The sequence below is a fragment of the Ailuropoda melanoleuca genome, chromosome X (assembly GCF_002007445.2).
Source record: "Ailuropoda melanoleuca isolate Jingjing chromosome X, ASM200744v2, whole genome shotgun sequence".
NCBI classification, from domain to species: Eukaryota; Metazoa; Chordata; class Mammalia; order Carnivora; family Ursidae; genus Ailuropoda; species Ailuropoda melanoleuca.
This window is the reverse complement of record NC_048238.1, coordinates 54,176,538-54,196,703: the sequence shown is the minus strand read 5'-3', so window position 1 is coordinate 54,196,703 and position 20,166 is coordinate 54,176,538. Positions and strand designations below refer to the sequence as shown.

Sequence of the window (20,166 nt, the reverse complement as noted above, 5' to 3'; positions counted from 1 at the left end):
TGTTAACGCTTGAATTTTTTTTATGACAAACTGTTGACAAGAGAGGCAAAACTTGTGCCAAGTACCTTCACATTTCAACATTTCTTTCACTAAAAATTATGCTTATGAAGGTGGAACACCACTTTTTACTTTTAATTTTATAGTTCACAGGTAGGCATGCAAAGTAGTTTAGAAACAAATTCCTACTTAGGCAAATATCAAACAATGGGCACCACAAAGGCCCCCAAAGCCAATATATAGCATGAATTACAGGATCAGACATAATACTTGCAAATGCACGAAGAGGCAATATGCAAAATACAATTTTTAAAAGGAAGCCTTAAGTACCTTAGAATGATGAAAACAGGGAAGAAAAGGAAGAAAGGAAGATGGACCAAAGAACACACAATTCATTAACACAGATTTGCACTTTATTGTAATTTTGCATCCTGAGATAATAAAATTTTATATCTGACAAGTGAACAACAGAAGCAGCAGTGAAAGTTTCAGAGAGGCAGGTGTCCTTCATTTTGGCACAGCTGTATATAGGTTGAGTTCCTTCAGGGGAGTCACTCTCAAACTTGGGAGAAAAATAAAATCATTCCACAGGCTATGTAACAATACAAGATGCACGAATGTTCTTGGTTTGAATGGACACATCCACTTTTATTCTTTTCTGGTAAAGCTGTCCCAATAGGAATCCTCTGACAAAAAGTAGAAATCCTAGGCTTTTCAAACAGATGTTTTGATCAATGCCCATTTTCCAGCTACCAGCATTTCCTGTTTTTGCAGCTGAGATTCATATTTGTATGTGGTTAGTCAAGTAGGGCAAACTAGCTTGTAGATTATATAATTTCAAACATTTGTAATTTGGTCAAATTTCAGGCATTAAAATAATTTTACACTATTTGCTTACTAGAAAAATGGAAAATTAAGAAAATTAAGCCAAGATAAAAGCAACAAAATAAGCAGGAATAGAAGGGACATTTGAGAAATTATTGCCTAGACTCATAATGAGTTTATACACTACTCAAAGAACTACTTTGAGACTCAGAAGTTGATATTTACTCCAATGCTAGAACATACAACACTTACCACCTTTGCAATCCTATGTGTATATATATAATTTACAAATACACACTCAAATAAATTAACTCAGTTATCCTGAAACAGAAGAGAACAGAAGGCAAATTCTAACCTGAAGTTATATAGCCCAATCTAGCCAAAACACACACACACACACACACACACACACACACACACACCCTTAGCATTTCATTATTTAGGGACTGGGTAAGTAACTTGTGGAGACGGTCAAATAATCTTAGTTCCTTTATAAAAGTGGCTTCCAACATTTTCACCAAAAGGATCCCTTTATTATTCCTTCCCCATGTTTTGAAGAATTTTACTTACTAAACTGCATGTAATAATAGGCTTTTTCATTCTTTTATTAACCAAAAGCAGAACTGTCATTCACAACTTCTGATCAGTGGATAACTAGTGTTATGTTAGGCAGGATTGAAAAAATATAAGCAAAATGCATGGAAATTCAATGTCTTAGTTGGCTTATGTGGCAGAAATATGGGTAAATGTATGATTTCTAGTATTTTTTTGAAATATTTAAAAAAAGGTTCAAGGATGCCCCCCCACTGCTATCTTTATCTGTCCCAAGCTGGGAACCACTGGTTTACACCCAGCTGCTTTCCCTCCCTATGTCAAGTATTAACATAACACAATTACTCATGTTAATATACAGGGGATTAATAACCAAATTTACTACTGATAAAATAGATTAACTGCAACACTCATTCTGTAAGGTTTGACTGAGAAAGAAAACATAACAACACAGACTTAAAGGAATCTATTTAGAAATTACAAAATTATGATATCCAGTATATCTTTCAGTCAACTTCAAAAGCACATTAATACATGAAAAAAATCCTCAATTCCCCTGTGAGGTAGGTCCAGCTTATTGTCCCCACTTCCACAATGAGGACATGAGGTACAGAGGAATTAAGCAGCAGAGCCAAGAATTAAACCAGAAGTGATTTGGGTTTGAATGTTGTACCGCTTTTCCTTCCATCTAATATCAACTTGTTCCAACAGATCTTTTTGAGGATATGGAACCTAGTAAGACATTGAAGCAGATATTGGATAGGATATGAAAACTTTTCACATCAATGTCAAAGTGGGTCCTCCCATAACTCCATTGTTGTCACAGTTATAATTCTTGCCTTGATGCCAAATGCATAGTCAGATTCCACACATGCAAAGCCCACATATCTTAGTCTTTAGTTGCTAGGGAAACTAAATTTATTCTTATTACCATAGAGGGGCTGAGGTCTAGCAGATATCAGGTTCTTCAAGTCTGTGTGACATGAACGCACAACAGCTAGGAGCCAGTTGGCAAATCAAACATTTACTGTGCAAGGCACTGTGAGAATTTCCACCAAGGGTAGTAGATCTGAGAAAAATCATTCTGGGATTCTGTAGAGTAAAAATTTCCTAAGGATTCCTAGAATCACAGAATGTTAGTTTATCTCTAATTTTCTGTCCAGCTCTAGGTTCAACCCCATGATTTTATAGATGAAGAGACTGACATGTAATTTAAGTAACTTGCCCAAAGCCCATTATATTGGATCAATTCCTCATATAGTAAGAATCTGACAAAGTCCACAGAAAATGGAATATATTCTCAGGTTGCCACCATCAAAATGAAAAGGCTCTGAATCAAAAAGAGAAATTTGGGGCAAGATAAGGATATACATATCCTTTCATTTTTTAGTCTCATGTTACATGAACAAGTATTATTAATAAAATCTATTCCTTTTCTGTGGAAAATTTCCCAATAGTTCACCATTTAAAGGAACCTGAACAATTGGACAATTGTTGCAAAATGAATTTTTTAAAGCAGAATTTTATAGGCATAAGAGGACTTAACGTCAATGAATTTGGGCATGTTATAATCAAATTAGCAAAATATGTTTCCGTATGTGAAACTGTTCCAATTAAATGTGTGTATAAAATTTCTATATCCTCCTAGGTCAACATAGTTAATTCTGATGAAATATTGTTTGGGGCTTTACATTCAAATAGTGAGGTTTGATTTTCAGTGTTGGTTTATTTGTAAATAAAATTAAAATGCTAATAATTTTTGAAAACTCCAATACATTTGGAAAAACCCTACTTGTTTTAAGCCTTACAAATGTTATGGAACACAGAACTTCATTCAAATTATGAAAAAATGAGAATAAATTTCATTAAAAATGATAGAGTGCTAAATGTTAATACAGATTAATTGATCACATATTAGTGTTTATAGATCATAATAATATAAATAGTATGTACATTAAATACTTAAGTGGATTTTGGTAGGGCTTCAATCAAAGACCACTGTTTTTCCAGAATCATGTTAAATTATATATTCACTAGCATTAGAATTCTAACAGTTTTGTAAGTGATTGATAGTCCTGTTCTGTAATATTTTATCACTAACATCTATGATTGGGGGAAAACAAGGAAACAGGCTTTAAATAATAAATAGAAGAAATATAATATGCTAATGAAACATTCTTATACTTGAAAAGGATGGTTTTAAATCTAATGATCTGTCAATTCATCCATTCTGTTTCCTTCAAAGTAAAATGTTATGTTTGTCAAAAAAGACAAGGCACTTCTCCATCTACTTCTAATGTCTGACTACAGTGATCTCTTTCTCGTGGGTAGGAGGGAACAAAAAGTAGTTGAAAAAGGTTAGGCCTTGATTTCATGGTATACATAATTTAGGTGTTTAAAGGGGCACTGGGGATGGAGATGTGTAATGGAAAGTTAGAGAAGGAACAGTTTTAACTTGTAACTTCAAAGCTTTGTGAGATTTATATACTTTGGCACATACATGTTATTCATAAAAGAATATCATGCAAGAAATTCAGAATTACTTTGTTCAACCTAAAAACAGCTTTCATAAAAATATTCTAACTTGATAGAAATATCCAAGTATGTTCTATCCTAAGGATAAAAGAACAAAAAGGTCAATGGGGGAGGAATTAATGACCACACAGTATGCTTTGTCATTTCATCATTCACTGCTGCCAATTTCATTGAAAAGAAAACACCCCCTCCAAAGCATTCCAAAATACCCAACTGCTAATTAGCCCCTTACATAGGAAAATAGTTTAAAAAAGCAGTCATATAAGAAAGAAAAAAGAAAATTGGGTATTATCTGAGTAGTTCAAGAAAATAAGATGAGTCAGTCAGCATAATAAACAATAAAATAATAAATTTAAAAGCAATTAGAACAGGTTTTTAAATTAAGTTTACAAATGCTGGCAAATGATTTTTATGACAAATACTACTGTAACTTAAGTTATATTCTGTCACTTTCAGATGCACTCTATTTCTGTCTCAGTATTTGTTTCATGGAAACAATTCACCACTTCTTGCCATTCTTTGAGCAAAACCAGGTGTGATTTATACATGGCAGAAAAAGATACTATGCCCAAATTCTAAATATACAGAAAAAAATGAGATTTTAAGGATTGACACTTAAAATTATTCTATCCTTGATCAATTAGAAATTTTGCATTATTCTGGAAATCAATTTTGGTATTAAACAGTCACAGTTTGAAGCATAAACCTGATGATATTAGCTGGAGCATAAACCACAGATACAATTTTTCCCTGACCTTAGCTATAAAACAAGACATTTGGTATGCATTTTCAGAGGTTTCCACCTTGTCTATAAAAATACATATTTTTGCAGCAGACAGACAAATGGTATTTGCAGGCACACATTTAAAAGTTAGAGATTCCGGGTGGCTTGGTGGCATGGGTAATGGGACTCTAGAGAGAGAGGTGGAAAAGTGTGCAAACGATTATAGTCGTATATCAAATAGTGTCTCTTTTTTCCCTCTTCTTTTACTGGTCCAGGACTACGGATTTCAAATTAGGCATAAATTTTAAAAGTGACTTTAAAATACTTGACTTTGTATGAAGAAATGACTGTTCTCTTCACTGGGATAAATGCTTGTCTAAAAAATTTTTACTTAAAGTAGTTAAGAGTAAGATGACAAATAGGATATTATTGACTCTCAGATTCTTTTAATTTATTTTTAGCATAGGAATTACAAATAATGCCTATATACAGGCATACATTTGCAGTTGAATTAACACAACATAAAGCTTTATAATTATGTTAAAAATTCAAACTAAGTGTGGTATTCTCACTCGTCTTACTTATGAAGAGAAAAAGAAAAATAGGTACATATAAATGAAAAGGCTACATGTGTGGTGAATTTATAAATTAAAATACTTTTGTGTAAGTACTTGTCTTTCCTCATTAATATTCAAATGTTTAAAAAAGATCCTCAAAAAATAAAGAATTTTTTTATCAATTATGAATCAGCCACTATATATTCTTTAGGTACAACTTCTCAATTAGCTCTCTCTCCTTCCCAAAGCAGAATATCAGAACTCCAAAAAGGGATTAGCAGTGGCTTTCATGAGGATCTAGACACTTCCCAAGACATCTGAAATCTTGAAACACTCCTTAAAGATCATAATTGTGTGTATTTTCAAATGAGGGAAAGGATACATAAAGGGAAATAAATAAGGATAGTGAAGCTGTGAAATGTGTCAGATGTCAAATGAATTTTTTGGGGGGTGGAAATGGAGGACAAAATGAGAACTACTGAATTAAATGGAAAAACTAAGGTTCTTGGTTTCAGGTGCAATGCAGAATATTCAGAAAATGATTTCGATTTTAATCCACTCGTTACAAAGGGCAATCCCGCCCTACACCTGAAATTTTTAACAAACTCATTATGGCTCTGCCATAAAACAGCATGTTAACAGTCTATACATTCAAAAGGATGCTTGCAAACTTCATTCATATTAAAATCTATGCAGATTTGTTGGCAATACAGTAAGAGTAATATTACATTCTGTAAACCATGGCATATCACATTTTATGTTATGCAAAGAGACAATATTTACAAGTCTTTTAAAGAGTTTAAATATTTTATCCACTAACATAAGTGATAATTTAGCAAAGTGCAGGACAAAACCAGTGCTATTAATTGCATGTCCTTTTAAAGCAAGTAAGAGTAAAACCATTTCTAAAAGCTACCAAAAGCTTATTTACTTATGTCCAGTAAGGGATTACAGAGCATTAAGTAGCCTAGAAAAATGATGCATATTTAGAAACAGTGAGTATGAAAATTATAAGGCAGCATGCTCAGAACAAATTTTTGTTTTTGTTTTTTCAACACCGGCACTGATGTTTTTATCTTTAGTGGCAACTATATATATACATATACGTCTCTGTGTGTATTTATTTAAAAATTGAGAGTGCAAAACACAAGCCTCATTTAACAAAAAAAATGTGCAAATTTTCTTCTTAAACCAACACAAATAAAGAGTAAGGAGAATATTCTAAAGAATAATAATAAGAAGAAATAAAGAATAAGTTGAACACAGCAAAGGAGACCATCTTCATTCCAAAATCATCTACAAGGCACTAAGGGTAGGAAATGACAAGTAACACAGAAGTGACTGAATAAAATTCCTCAGTCAGGTCGGAATATGGGATATTTTGGTAAGAATTCTATTAGTATTACCTGTAAAATAAAAACAAACAAGAATATATTGACAAAATAATTTTCATTTACTAGAATATATATAACCCAGGAAGTCTATAATCATTTTTCACAGGACTGTACTTTGGTCCTCTAGTATAAAGTAAGTGAAATATATAAAACAGTTATGAAAGAATTTACTCTAAGTTATCATTAGATTGGCAACTGAATCAAATTGGCAAACATAACTACTTATTGTAGCTAACAGTCTCTATGACCTAACTTATAATAATTGTTTAGGTGCAGAAAAGCGAACCCTCTTACATTACTATCTCCATCTACACCTCCTCTTCCCCACCTTTTTTTTTTTTTTGACAAAGCAGAAGGGATTAAAACTGTGTTATACAGGTTAGAAAAATACCTTTATCTATATTACATCTACATATTTTCCAGTTAAAGCAGCTTATATTGGTTATTACTATCTTTTACAAGTTTGTAAAAAATTATGAAACATCCAAACGGACCGATTAAAACATTTTAATTCAAAGCTGGAACTATAATAATAAAAACCTAAGATATTTATAAACTTATATAAATGTACATACTAAATTTATATTTAATATTTTATTTATAAATTTAATGTGTGAATTTATAATACTTTATATAAGGTTTTATCTATAGTGGATTTTACATTTGTGGTCATTTGCACATTTTTTCCCTAGCTATTCAAAGTGGAGAAAAATAACATAATAATCCTTATTTATGATATGGAAATGGAATGTTTATATAGTAAATATATATATGTCAGCAACTTGAAGTTTAGATAAATTTCATATTCTTCTAAATGTTTACGAAGCTGAAGTTATCACATTGGTTATATGTAAATTTGTGTTTTGTGATTAAGATTGAATAACTTTCAGTAAAAAAGAAATAGAGCCTATCATTTCTTTATTGAAAATTAAGTGTTAGCTAAGACAAAAAGCCGGAACATGAATTCAGAATTCAGAAGTCAATTCCTGTTTTATGCAAGTTTTGTCAAGATCATATTTAGAAATATTTTGTTCAACAGCAGCTGTACTCATTACCATATGTGATGGTCTGCACCTATGTGAAAAGAAGATTAAGACTGTGCGATGTTTTCATTGCAGCATACTAGCTGAGATTTTTCTCAGATCTAAGTAATTACTAGCTTTCAAGATATTTTATGTTGGCTACAAATCTAAGGAAGATGGAAGGAAACCTCTATGTTCCAACTGACAGAAGTTTAGGCTCAGGAGAAAAAATGTAGAAAGAAGAACTGACAAATGATAAGCACAATAAGATGTAACATTTAGAATGGAATCCAAAAACAGGAACTAAAAACAACTGCATACTTACATACTCCATCATATTGCTAGTTTCGCATTTCCTTTTAGTCAACTTCCAGTGCAAAGCAAGCTAAGAAAGTACAGTTAAGAATTTTGATATCAATTTATATTAATTATTACCTATAACATTTGAATACATCACTGAGAACCATCCAGGAATAAGCGTAAGATACATAAAATAGCATTTAAAAACAACTTTGTAAAGAATATACATTAAAATCGAATATTAATTCTTTAATCCATTTTTTTGTGGCCTGAAAAATTCCTGTTTTTTCAATTTAATAATGCAAATATATAAGTGGGGCACTTATTTGCCTAAACTTTCTTACCTTGTGATATAATCTGTTATTTTCCCATTCTAATAACTTCTGAATTGATCTTCTGGTCTAAGAGGAAGAATCAAGACTTTGTTACAAGATGAACTGAAGAACTTTGTAAACTACATGTGTCTATATTTTTCTGCTTGTCTGTAAAATCCAATTATTTTCTCTTCTTGTTTTTCCATTAGAAATCAGAAAAAAGGCAATGTAACTGACAGAAATTGCCAAAGGGGGAGTGATATTTTGAGCAATTATTATACTGTTATTATAAGATCTCTCTTTCCCTCTTCACACACCCACACCCATGTATATGGGATTTTAATATATGCTTTTCAAAATGAAATATGTACGAATTATTCTGTGCTGTGAGTCCATTCACTGGACTACTGTGAAATCATTACTGATACAGCTAGTAGTTCACCTATGGACCTAATCTTGACTTTCACATATCTTTTCATAGGGTTACTTTTTCAATATACATGTAACATGCCAAGTTAATCTGACTCCTCACAGAAAGTCTTCCTATAAGAGCTCCTAGCACAAATGCCTGGCATATAGTAGTCACTTGAGGTCTACAAGTTGAATAAAGCAAGCCAACATATATCAGAATTTTCACTGAAAAGAACATGTTAAAAACAGCTAATCAGAAAACTTTATTTAGAGGAAAAAATATTAATGAGAAGCAGCATTGTCCTTAACAAGGGAGCAGAGACTGAATTTCTCCATTGGAGTGCACATATTTTGTAGAGAGGAAGAAAAGTTTGCAGAACCTTCAAAAAATTAAAATAAAAGATTACTACGCATTTTCAACTCTTATTTGGAAGAGTTTTATTAGGTTTCTGATAAAGAAGGCATTGTTAAGTTTTAAAACTACTCCTCAAAACTAAATGATTTACAAACCCATATCTGAAATGACTTCCAAAGCACCAACATAAGAAACTATTCTATTTGTTTAACTATGTAAGTTAATAATCAATGGCAATTGTATTCAGCTCATTCACAGTGGGCGAGAACAGCACCAATGCCAGCTAGAGTATACCGTGGGGTTACCCTACTTGTTAGAATCTCTAAACAAAATCAGATGGGTAACAAAGAGACTGAATTAAGTAATTATAAATCTTTTCCCAAAGAAAAACTCAGGCCCAGATGGTTTCAATGATGAGTACTACCAAACAGTTACAGAAGAAATAATACCGTGAATATAAGCACAGACTCAACAAAATGCTAGCAAAGGGACTCTAACAACATATGAAAAAGATTATACATCATTACCAAGTGGAACTTATCTGAGGAACACAAAAATTAATTGCTACAATACATTGTATTAATAGAATAAAGGACAAAAATGACATGATCATCTTCATAAATTTAGAAAAAGCCTTGGACAAAATCCAATATCCATTCATGACAAAAATCCTTAAAAAACTAGGAATAAATGTAAACTCCCTCAACCTGATAAAGGTCATCTATGAAAAAACTACAGCTAATATACTTAATGAAGAAAGACTGTTTTCCTCTTAAGATCAGAAAAAAGACAAGAATGTCTCCTCCCACTACTTTTACTTAACATTGTACTAGAAAGAATAGTGTGGGCAATTAGACAAAAATAAGAAATAAAAGGCATCCAGATTGGAAATGAAAAAGGGAAACTGTCTTCATTTGCAGACATGAACTTTCAGAGAGAAAACCCTAAGGAATCTGAAACCAAGCTCCATAGGGTTAATGAGGTTAAAAATGTCCCCAGCAAAACCCTCACTGACTACCCCTTCTTCACAAGAATGTTAACCTTATCTTTTAGAGGCAAACAACAGGAAGAGCTCGGGTAGGCTCAGACCAGTTTGAGCTTGACGACAGGCTCACACCTGTGGAGATGGACCATGGAGTGTCTGACAGTAACTTCTACCTCATTATAATATCTGTCCAAGGAGGAATACAAACCTCATTAGCATAACATACAATGCATGTACAGGCACATTTCCTAAATACATGTATATGACCTTATACCTCTACATGCAATGACAAATCCCTCCCCCCTTTTCTGAATATTCATCCTATCCCTAAATAAAAGAAATCAATTTACCCCCACTCAGGAGTCATGGCTTTTGGAAGTTATTCCCCATGATTTCCTTATCTGTTGAAGTAAAGTTTTGTGTGACAACTCCACCTGATGTAGTGTCTATCTGTAACTTAACAAGGCCTGAACTCACTTTAGTTATTAGGTTACAAATCCACTAAAACATTACTAAAATAAATTCAGCAAGTTTGCAGGAAACAAGATTTTGGTGGGTAGAATTCTGGCTCCCATGATCTTCACTTCCTGGGGTTACACCTGTGAATATGTTACATTACATTGCAAAAGGAATGTTGCAGATATAATTAAAGTTACTAATTATTTGGCTTTAAAATGGGGGGAGATTATCCTGGATTACTGTGGTGAACCCAATGTAATCTCAAGGGCCCTTAAAAGTACAGAACTTTTTCTGGCATATGGAAGGACGGTCAGAGGGATTTGAAGCAAAAGAACTCAAACCACCATTGCTAGCTTCAAGACAGAAAGGGCCACATAGAAAGAATAAGAAGGAAATGACTTCTGCAAAAATCTGACAGAGTTTGGAAGCAAATTCTTTCCCTGAATGTCTCGAAAGGAATACAGACAACCCTGCCAGCACCTTGATTTTGGCCTTGTGAGATCCTAATATGAGAACCCAATTGAGCCATGCCCAGACTTCTGACTGTGAAATAATAAAAGTTATTGTTTTAAACCATTAAATTTGTGGGGCGCCTGGGTGGTGCAGTCGTTAAGCATCTGCCTTCGGCTCGGGGCATGATCCTGGCATTCTGGGATCGAGCCCCACGTCAGGCTCCTCTGCTGAGAGCCCGCTTCTTCCTCTCCCACTCCCCCTGCTTGTGTTCCCTCTCTCGCTGGCTGTCTCTATCTCTGTCGAATAAATAAATAAACTCTTTAAAAAAAATAAATCATTAAATTTGTTACACTATATAGAAAAATAATGCAAGGCTCAACCTATAAAAATCAATTGTATACACTAGTAATGAACAATCTAAAAATGAGAGTAACAGACCATTTACAATAGAATTAAGAAAATATTTAAAAATAAATTAAACAAAAGAAGTAGAAGACTTGTAAAGTGAAAACTAAAAAAACACTGCTAAAATACATTAAAGGAGAGGTAAATAAATGGAGAGATATCTTATGTTCGTGAATCAGAAGACTCATGGAATAGCATTCACAACAATGGTGCTGGGACAATTGGATAACCAAAAGAAAAATTATGAACTCAGACACTATCTATCTCACACCATGCACAAAAATTAACTCAAAATGGATCAAAGGCCTAACCTTAAGAGGTGAAATTTTAAAACAACTGTAAGAAAACGTAGGAGTAAATCTTTGTGATCTTGAGTTAGGCAAAGCCATCTTAGATATGATGCAAAAAGTACAAGCAAGAAAAATTTAAAAGTGATAAATATGACCTAATCAAAATTAAAAATTTTTGTGTGTCAAAGATATCATTGAGAAAGTGAGAGCCCTTCCAAAATGGCCATGTGAGGACCTTAGAGAAATCTCTTCCTGGTAGAGATAACTATTAAATTGATCAAGTATTAGCAAGGATACTCAACCAAATGTTCCAGAGATTGATCAAAGGGATTATAACAGATTGAGAAGTATTTATTCAACAAAGTTAGGGACAATAGCTAAGAACATTGGGAGGCCTTGGTAATGAAGCTAGGCAATACACCCATATCGCCATTGCTATACCTTGTGGAAGAACGATTTTAACAAGCTTGGGAGCTGTGTGGTGGGTGGTTCCCCATAGCTCCCAGCTACCTGGAGTGGAACTGCTTTCCTGGGTAAGGGCAGCATCCATTTCCCTCTTGCTAACTTCTGCAAAATAGGCAAAACAGTTTGTGAAGAGTAGTCACCCTTTCTGGCACATAGCTGTATTGTGGGAAAGCTGATATACTTGGCTTGACAACTGAGTGGCAGTTCCCATCTTCTCAGATCCTAGGGCAGACATATTCTGGGTAGATTTGACAAATGGTGAATATTAGCAGATCCTACCCTCCATGGTTCTGGGCCAAAAAAATCCACAGCTAATATCATACCAAATAAGAAAAAAAATCATAAATCATAAAATTATACCAAAAACCAAAAGCTTTTCCTCTAAGACAGGAAAAAAGAAAATGATGCCCACATTTGCCACTTCTATTAAATACATTACTGGAAATTCTAGACAGGTCAGTTAGGCAAGAAAAGCAATAAAGGCATCTAAATTAAAAAGGAAGAAGCAAAATTATCTGTTTGCAGGTGATATTATCTTATGTGTAGAAAACCCAAAAGAATGTATGAAAGAATCTGTTAAAGTTAACAAATTCAGCAGTGTTTCAGGGTATGAAATCAACATGCAAAATTCAGTTGCATTTCTATTTTTTTTTTTTTTACAATTTTATTTATTTAGAGCAGGTGGGCGAATGAGCCAGGGGGAAAGGCAGAAGGAGAGGGAGAAGCAGACTCCTCCCTGAGCAGGGAGCCTAATTTGGGGCTTGATCCAGGAACCCTGTGATCATGACCCGAGCTGAAGACAGGTGCTTAACCAACTGAGACACCTGGTTGCCCCCAAAATTCAGTTGCACTTCTGTATGATAATAGCAAACAATTCAAAAAAGAAATTAAGAAAATTTCATTTACAATAGCACCAAAAAGAATAAAACTCTTAATAATAAACTTAAGCAAAGAGGTGAAAAATGTGTAGACAGAAAACTACAAAACATTGCTAAAAGAATTTAAAGACCTAAATAAATGTAAAGACATCCTGTGTTCATGGATTAGAAGACTGAATATTGCTAAGATGACAATATTATCCAAAAAGATCTACAGATTCAACGCAATCCTTATCAGAATCCCAGCGACTTTTTTGTAGAAATAGAAAAACATCCTAAAATTCATATGGAATCAAGAGATCACTATTAGGCAACAATCTTGAAAATGAAGAACAAATATGAAGGACTCACATCTGATTTCATAACTTATTACAAAGCAACAGTAACCAAAAAAAAAAAAAGCGTACTGGAATAAAGACATATAGACCAATGGAATAGAATGGTGCCCAGAAATAAACCTTTGAATGTATATGGTCAACTATTTTTCAACAAGAGTGGCAACCATTCAATGGGGAAAAGGAACAGTCTTCAATAAATGCTACCAGGAAAACTGGATATCCACATGCAAAGGGATTAAGTTGGACCCTAAACTTACACCATATACAAAAATTAATTCAAAATGGATCAAAGAACAAACAAAAGAGTGAAAACTATAAAAGTCTGTGAAGAAAACATTGGAGATAATCTTTACGACATTGGATTTTGCAATAATTTCTTGGCCCTTGAACTGAAAGCATAGCCAAAAAAGAGGAAAATAGTTTAATTGGACCTCATAAAATTAACATCTTTTATGCATCAAATGACACTATCAATCAAGAGAGTGAAAAGATTATCTATAGAATGGAAGAAAATATTTGCAAATAATCAGAATATATAAAAACTCCAACTTAACAACAAATAAACAACTTGGCTGCAAAATGAGCAAAGTACCCAATACTAAAAATGGCCAACAGCACATGTAAAAATGCTTAACACAAGTCATTAGAGAAATGCAAAGCAAAACCACAGACACGACTTCACACCTATTAGAATGGCTATTATCAATGAGATGGAAAAGAACTAATGTTGGTGAAGAGCTGCAGAAATTGGAATCTTTATGCATTACTGATGGGAATATAAAATGGTGCAGCTCCAATGGAAAGGTTTGGCAGTTTCTCAAAAAGCTAAACAATTATCATATGTTTACATACTCTACTCCTAGGTACACTTCTCAAAAGAACTGAAAGTATGGACTTGAACAGATATTTTTATGTCAAAGTTAAATGCAGATTATTCACAATAGACAAAAGGTGGAAAGAATTCAGGTGTCCATCAATTGATGAGTAGATAATGTGGAATATACATAGAATGGACTATTATTCAGCAATATAAAGGAATGAAGTTGTAAAGCATGATATGACATCGATGAACCTTGAAGACATCAAGCTAAGTGAAATAGTGCTAGGACAAATATGGGATTACCCTATTTATATGAAGTATTCTAGGATAGGCAAATTTGTAGACACAGAAAGTAGATTAGAGGTTACCAGGGTCTGAGGGGAAGGGGAATGAGGAGTTACTATTTAATGGCTATAGAGTTTCTGTTACGGTAATGAAAGATTTGGAAATAGGTAATGATAATGGTTATATTATCATTGGTTATATAACATTGTGAAAGTAATTAATGCCACTGGATGCTTAAAATGGTAAACTTTGTTATGTGTGTTTTACCATTATAACACATTTTCAGAAAAATCCAGTAAACAGTAGAAACCAAAAAGGGATATCATTAGCTGGCCAAAATAAAAGGAATTTCTCTATGATATAGATGATCCCACCCTCAAATGAAAAAAACTAAACTTCAAAAAATTATAGCCTGACTGCAGCCTGACTGCAGACATCTTGGTATGAAAGAGCCTGAAAAAGAAGCAAAAATGAATTTGAAGTAACTTTAAATATGCACAGCAAGGAGGACATATGCACCAAGAAAGGAATAAAGATTCTTACAATAAAGGAATATAATATGCCATGCCATGACCAGAAATTAAAAAATGAAATTACGAGGTCAATGGCTCATTAAGTAGAGAATATCTACTAGGAGATAGAAATTATTAAGAAGAATCAAATGGAATTCTGGAGTTGAGGAGTACAAAACTGAAATAAAAGAACACAAAGTAGATTTGAGCTAGAAGAATGATCAGTGAACCTGAAGATAGATCAAAAGATAATATGTAATCTCAAAGCACAGAAAAACAGAATGAAGGAAAATGAAAACAGCCTCAGAGAAATGTTAGACATCATTAAGGGCATATATATATATATATATATATAATATATATATATATNATATATATATATATATATATGGAGTACTACAAAAAGACAAGAGCAAAACAGAAGAAATATTTAATGAAATTATGGTGAAAATTTCTAAATTTAATGAAAAATATTTATCTACACATCTAGGAAGCTCGAGAGCTCCAAGCAGAAATAAACTACAAGAAGATCCATAACAGATACATAATAGTATAATGTTGAAAAATAGAAAAATAGAAAATCATGAAAGCAGCAAGATGAAATGACTTATTACTTACAAGGAAACTACAGTAAGATAAATAGCTGACTTCTGATTAGAAACAATGTAGGGCAGAAGGCAGTTGGATAACAGACTGAAAGTGATGAAAGAAAAAAATGTCAACCAAGAATCCCATATGCATAAAAATTAACTTTAGAAAATGAAGGTAATCCATTTAGGCATGTAAAGGCTTGGAAGTTATCTCTCCTGCCCAAATATCAAGAAGAAAAAAAAAACCCAGAACAACCTGAAAACCAACTCCTCTTAGATTCATCAGAGAAGAGAGGTCATAAGACTGGAGAGATACACAGATGGATACAAATAAGCACAATTTACCAGGGTAGAAACATGGGAGAGGAAAACTCTGTAGGAACCAGGAATAGGGTAGCAGGACCTGAACTTGATGAATTGCTGGAAGCTCAGTGGGTACAAGTTTGAGAGTTAAAAATTCTAAAGAGGCCCAGTCTTGGGGAAGACTCCCACACTTTGAGTTTTATTATCAGGAGTCTTATCAAGTTCTCACAGTGATTGGAAAAGAATCCCTTCATCCCTCCAGTAGGGAAAGGGAATGAACAGCTGCTTTTAAATATGCCCATAAGGGAGGCCTGGGTGGCTCAGTGAGTTAAGTGTCTGCCTTCAGCTCAGGTCATGATCCCAGGGTCCTGGGATTGAGTCCCACATCAGGCTTCTTGCTCAGCGGGGAACCTGCTTCTCCCTCTGCCTGCCGTTCCCCCTGCTTGTGCTCTCTCACTCTCTCTTTGACAAATCAATCAATCAATCAATCTTTAAAAAAATACACCCAGAACATTCTATTCTTAAAGACTGCTCTTAAGAGAGACTATTGCACCAGAGCTTAACCAATCTTGGGGAAGGGAAAGACACAACTCCAGTACCCTCTAGCCTTCCTGTCTCACCTGAAGGGTAAAACAAAATGAAATAAAAACTGGGAAGCATTTGTGAAGGCCACAGCTCAGGGACACAGAGTCACTAAAAATCTTAGGCCAAATCATAGTACTACAGAATACTTCCAAGTCTTCCAACACCTTACCACTACATCAATAAGGTTTCTTATAATATGGGAATACAACTGAAAGAACTGTGCATCTTAGACAATATCCAAAATAAATAAGTCATATGGATGAAAAGTATAGCATAGGGAATATAGTCAATAATATTTTAATAACTTTGTATGATGACAGATGGTGACTATACTTATTGTGGTAATAAGCATTGTGCAATGTAGAGAATTGCTGAATCACTATGTGGTACATTTGAAACTAATAAAACATTGTATGCCAACTGTACTTCAAAAAACAAAAAAATAAAAACAGGCAGGAAGTGAGGATAATTTACTTACAGTCCCCTACACTAGGGAATTTGTTAAATAAATTATGTTAGATTAAAAAACAAAAAAAGAAATCTCTAGGGAAATCTAAAGAAAACAGGCCAGACAAAAAAAAGGACACTGGGTAAAATTTAGCCTACAACACTGACAACTACAGCAAACAGTAAATACAGCCAAATGCCTAGCCTAATAACATAAAATCTTATTTGAAGGCCTATTTCCCTTAGTTTCTTTTACTTACTATGCATGTGTGGCTTTTAAACAAAAAGTAGAAGTCATACTAAAAGACACCGCAAGCCTCAGAACCAGACACAGAAATGGCAGAGATGTTGAAATTATCAGACTGGGAATATCCATCAACCAAGACTAATATGCCACATGTAATGCAAAAAGTGGGCAAAATGAAAGAACAGATATGGATAATGTTAGCAGAGAAATGGCAACTGTAAGAAAAAATCAAAAGGAAATGGTAGAAATACCATATACCATACCATATACCAAATACCATACCAAAATACCATAACAAAGAATGCCTTTGATGGGCTCATCAATAGACTCGACATGGTTGAGGTATCAGTGAAGACTGAAGATATACCAACAGAAACTTTCAAGACTAAAATAAAAGGAAAAAAAAAGAAAAATAAATAGAACATTCCAGAACTAGGGGCCAATTATAAAAGGAGCAATAGATGTATAATAGAAATACCAGAAGGTAAAGAGGGAAAGGAACAGAGGAAGTATTTAAAGTAATAGTGACAAGATAATTTCTTTAAATTAATGAAAGGCATCAAACTATAGGTTGAGGAAGTTCAAAGAGTACAAAACTAGATACTCAAAAATCTATACCTTGTAATCTCATATTTAAACAGCACAAAATCAAGGGAAAATCTTGAACAAAGCCAGAGGGAAAAATTCCTTACCTATAAAGGAGCAAAATAAGAGTTACAGCAGGCCTCTCTTTAGAAACCATGTGAGACAAGAACAGAATGGAGTGAAATATTTAAAGTGTTAAAAGTATCCCCAACCTGGAATTCCACACCCAGCAAAGAAATACAGACTTGTTCAGACAAAAAATTGAGGGAACTTGCCACCAACAGAACTGTCTTGCAAGTAATGTTAAAAGAAGTTCTTCAGAGAAAAGGAAAATGCTATATTTAAGACACTTAGATCTTCAAGTAGGGTTAGAGAAGGAAAAAAAATGAAGGTAAATAAAATGGTTTATTTCATTTATTCTTGTTTTTTTAATAAAAGTTTTCATGCTTCCCAATTTGAGGGTTAAATTGGGGTATTTCTCTTATTCTTAATTGATCTAGCAGGTAATAATTTATTTAAAATAATAACAATATAGTCAATGATTATAGCTTATGGATAAGTAAAACAAATGGCAGCAATGTTATAAGGGATGGGAAGGAGGAATTGGAAATACTCTGTAAATAATGTACTTCCACTACCTGGGAAGTGGTATTGTATTATTTGAAAGTGGTCTTGAATCGGTTATATACATACTACAAACTCTCTTTAGTTGGAAACCCCCTCCACAAAAGATTAAAAAGTAGGATTATTGATATTCTAAGGGAAGATAAAAAATGGTATCATACAAAATACTCAGTTAAAACCAGACAAGACAGAAAAAGACTAGGAGACAGAAACAAAAACAGGAACAAAGAACAAGAGCGATGGAGAGAAAACATTAACGAACATGGTAAATACTAATCCAACTATATCAATAATCACTTTAAACATCAATGGTTTAAATACATTAATTAATGATTGCTAGTGGATCAAAAAAAAGATTCAACTATGCATTGTCTACAAGAAACCCACTATAAATTTAAATGTAAAGTCATATAGAAACTAAAAGTGAAGGGATGGGGAAAGATATACCACAGTAACACTAATCAAAGGAAAGCCGGAGTTACTTTAGTAATTTCAGACAAAGCAGACTTCAGAGTGGGGAAAATTATCAAATATAAGGAGGGGTGTTACACAATGATAAAAAGGTCAATTCTTGGGCATTATCAAAAGAGCATCAAACTATGTGAGGCAAAAACTGTTGGAACTGCAAGGAGAAATAGAGGAATACACTCTTTTAAAAAAAAGATTTTATTTCTTTGACACAGAGAGAGACAGTGGGAGAAGGAACACAAACAGGGGGAGTGTGAGAGGGAGAAGCAGGCTTCCCACTGAGCAGGGAGCTTGACGTGGGGCTCGATCCCAGGGCCCTGGGATCATGACCTGAACTGAAGGCAGATGCTCAATGACTGAGCCACCCAGGAGCCCCAAGGAATCTACTCTTACAGTTGGAGACTACAACAGCCCTTTATCAATAATGAATAGATCAAGCAGGCAGAACGTCAGTAAAGACATAACTAAACTCAATAACACCATTGATCAGCTGGATATAATTGACATCTACAGACTCCTTTATCAAACAATAGAAAACTACATATTATTCTCAGGCTCACATGGAATGTTCACCAAGCTAGACCACATTCTGGGTCCTGAAAAACATCTTAACATATTTCAAAAAAGAGAAATCATACAATGCATGCTCTCAGACAACAGTGAAATTAAACTAGAAATCAACAACAGAAAGGTAGCTGGAAAATTCCCAAACACTTGAGAGATTAAACCGCACATTTCTTTTTTTTTAGAGGGGGTTGGGCAGAGGGGAAAGAGAATCCCAAGCAGGCTCCATACCCAGCATGGAGCCCAATGCAGGGCTTGATCTCACAACCCCAAGATCATGATCTAAGCCAAAATCAAAAGTTGGATGCTTAACTGACTGAGCCACCCAGGTGTTGCTAAAAAGCACATTTCTTTTTTTAATTTAAATTCAATTAGCCAACATATATTACATCATTAGTTTCAGACACTGAGTAATACATCAGTTGCATATAACACCCAGTGCTCATCACATCACATGCCCTCCTTAATGTCCGTCACCCAGTTACCTTATCCCCCCCACCCTCCTCCCCTCAGTTTGTTTCCTATAGTTAAGAGTCTCTCAAAGTTTGTCTCCCTCTGATTACTTCCCACTCAGTTTTCCCGACCTTCCCCTATGATCCTCTGCACTACCCTTTTTGATGGCTGAGTAATATTCCATTGTACATTTACCACATCTTCTTTATTCATTCATCTGTTGATGGACATCTGGGATCCCTACATAGTTTGGCTCTTGTGGACATTGCTGCTATAAACACTGGGGTGCATGTGCCCCTTTGGATCATTACATTTGTATCTTTGGGGTAAATACCTAGTAGTGCAATTGCTGGGTCGTAGGGTAGCTCTATTTTTAACTTCTTGAGGAACCTCCATGCTGTTTTCCAGAGTGGCTAAACAGCAC

The 20,166-nt window shown here is 34.0% G+C and overlaps 1 protein-coding gene and 1 long non-coding RNA gene across 2 annotated transcripts in view; both read right to left on the bottom strand.

Moving 5' to 3' along the window:
- Window positions 1–388: 388 nt before the first annotated feature.
- The window catches only part of CHIC1 (cysteine rich hydrophobic domain 1), a 70,055-nt gene continuing 50,277 nt past the window's right edge, over window positions 389–20,166 (bottom strand). Inside the window, exons 4-6 of the mRNA XM_002930483.4 lie at window positions 8,251–8,307; window positions 7,932–7,991; window positions 389–6,596 (exon numbers count right to left, since the gene is read on the bottom strand). Of these exons, the coding sequence (XP_002930529.1) occupies window positions 6,546–6,596; window positions 7,932–7,991; window positions 8,251–8,307 (168 nt within the window). The 3' untranslated portion in view covers window positions 389–6,545. The remainder of the gene's footprint in view (window positions 6,597–7,931; window positions 7,992–8,250; window positions 8,308–20,166) is intronic.
- On the bottom strand, window positions 11,272–17,993 carry LOC117797410. Its single transcript, XR_004622346.1, has 3 exons — window positions 17,667–17,993; window positions 17,339–17,433; window positions 11,272–12,145 (listed from the first exon to the last, which is right to left on the bottom strand). It is a non-coding gene; the product is annotated as an uncharacterized LOC117797410 (long non-coding RNA).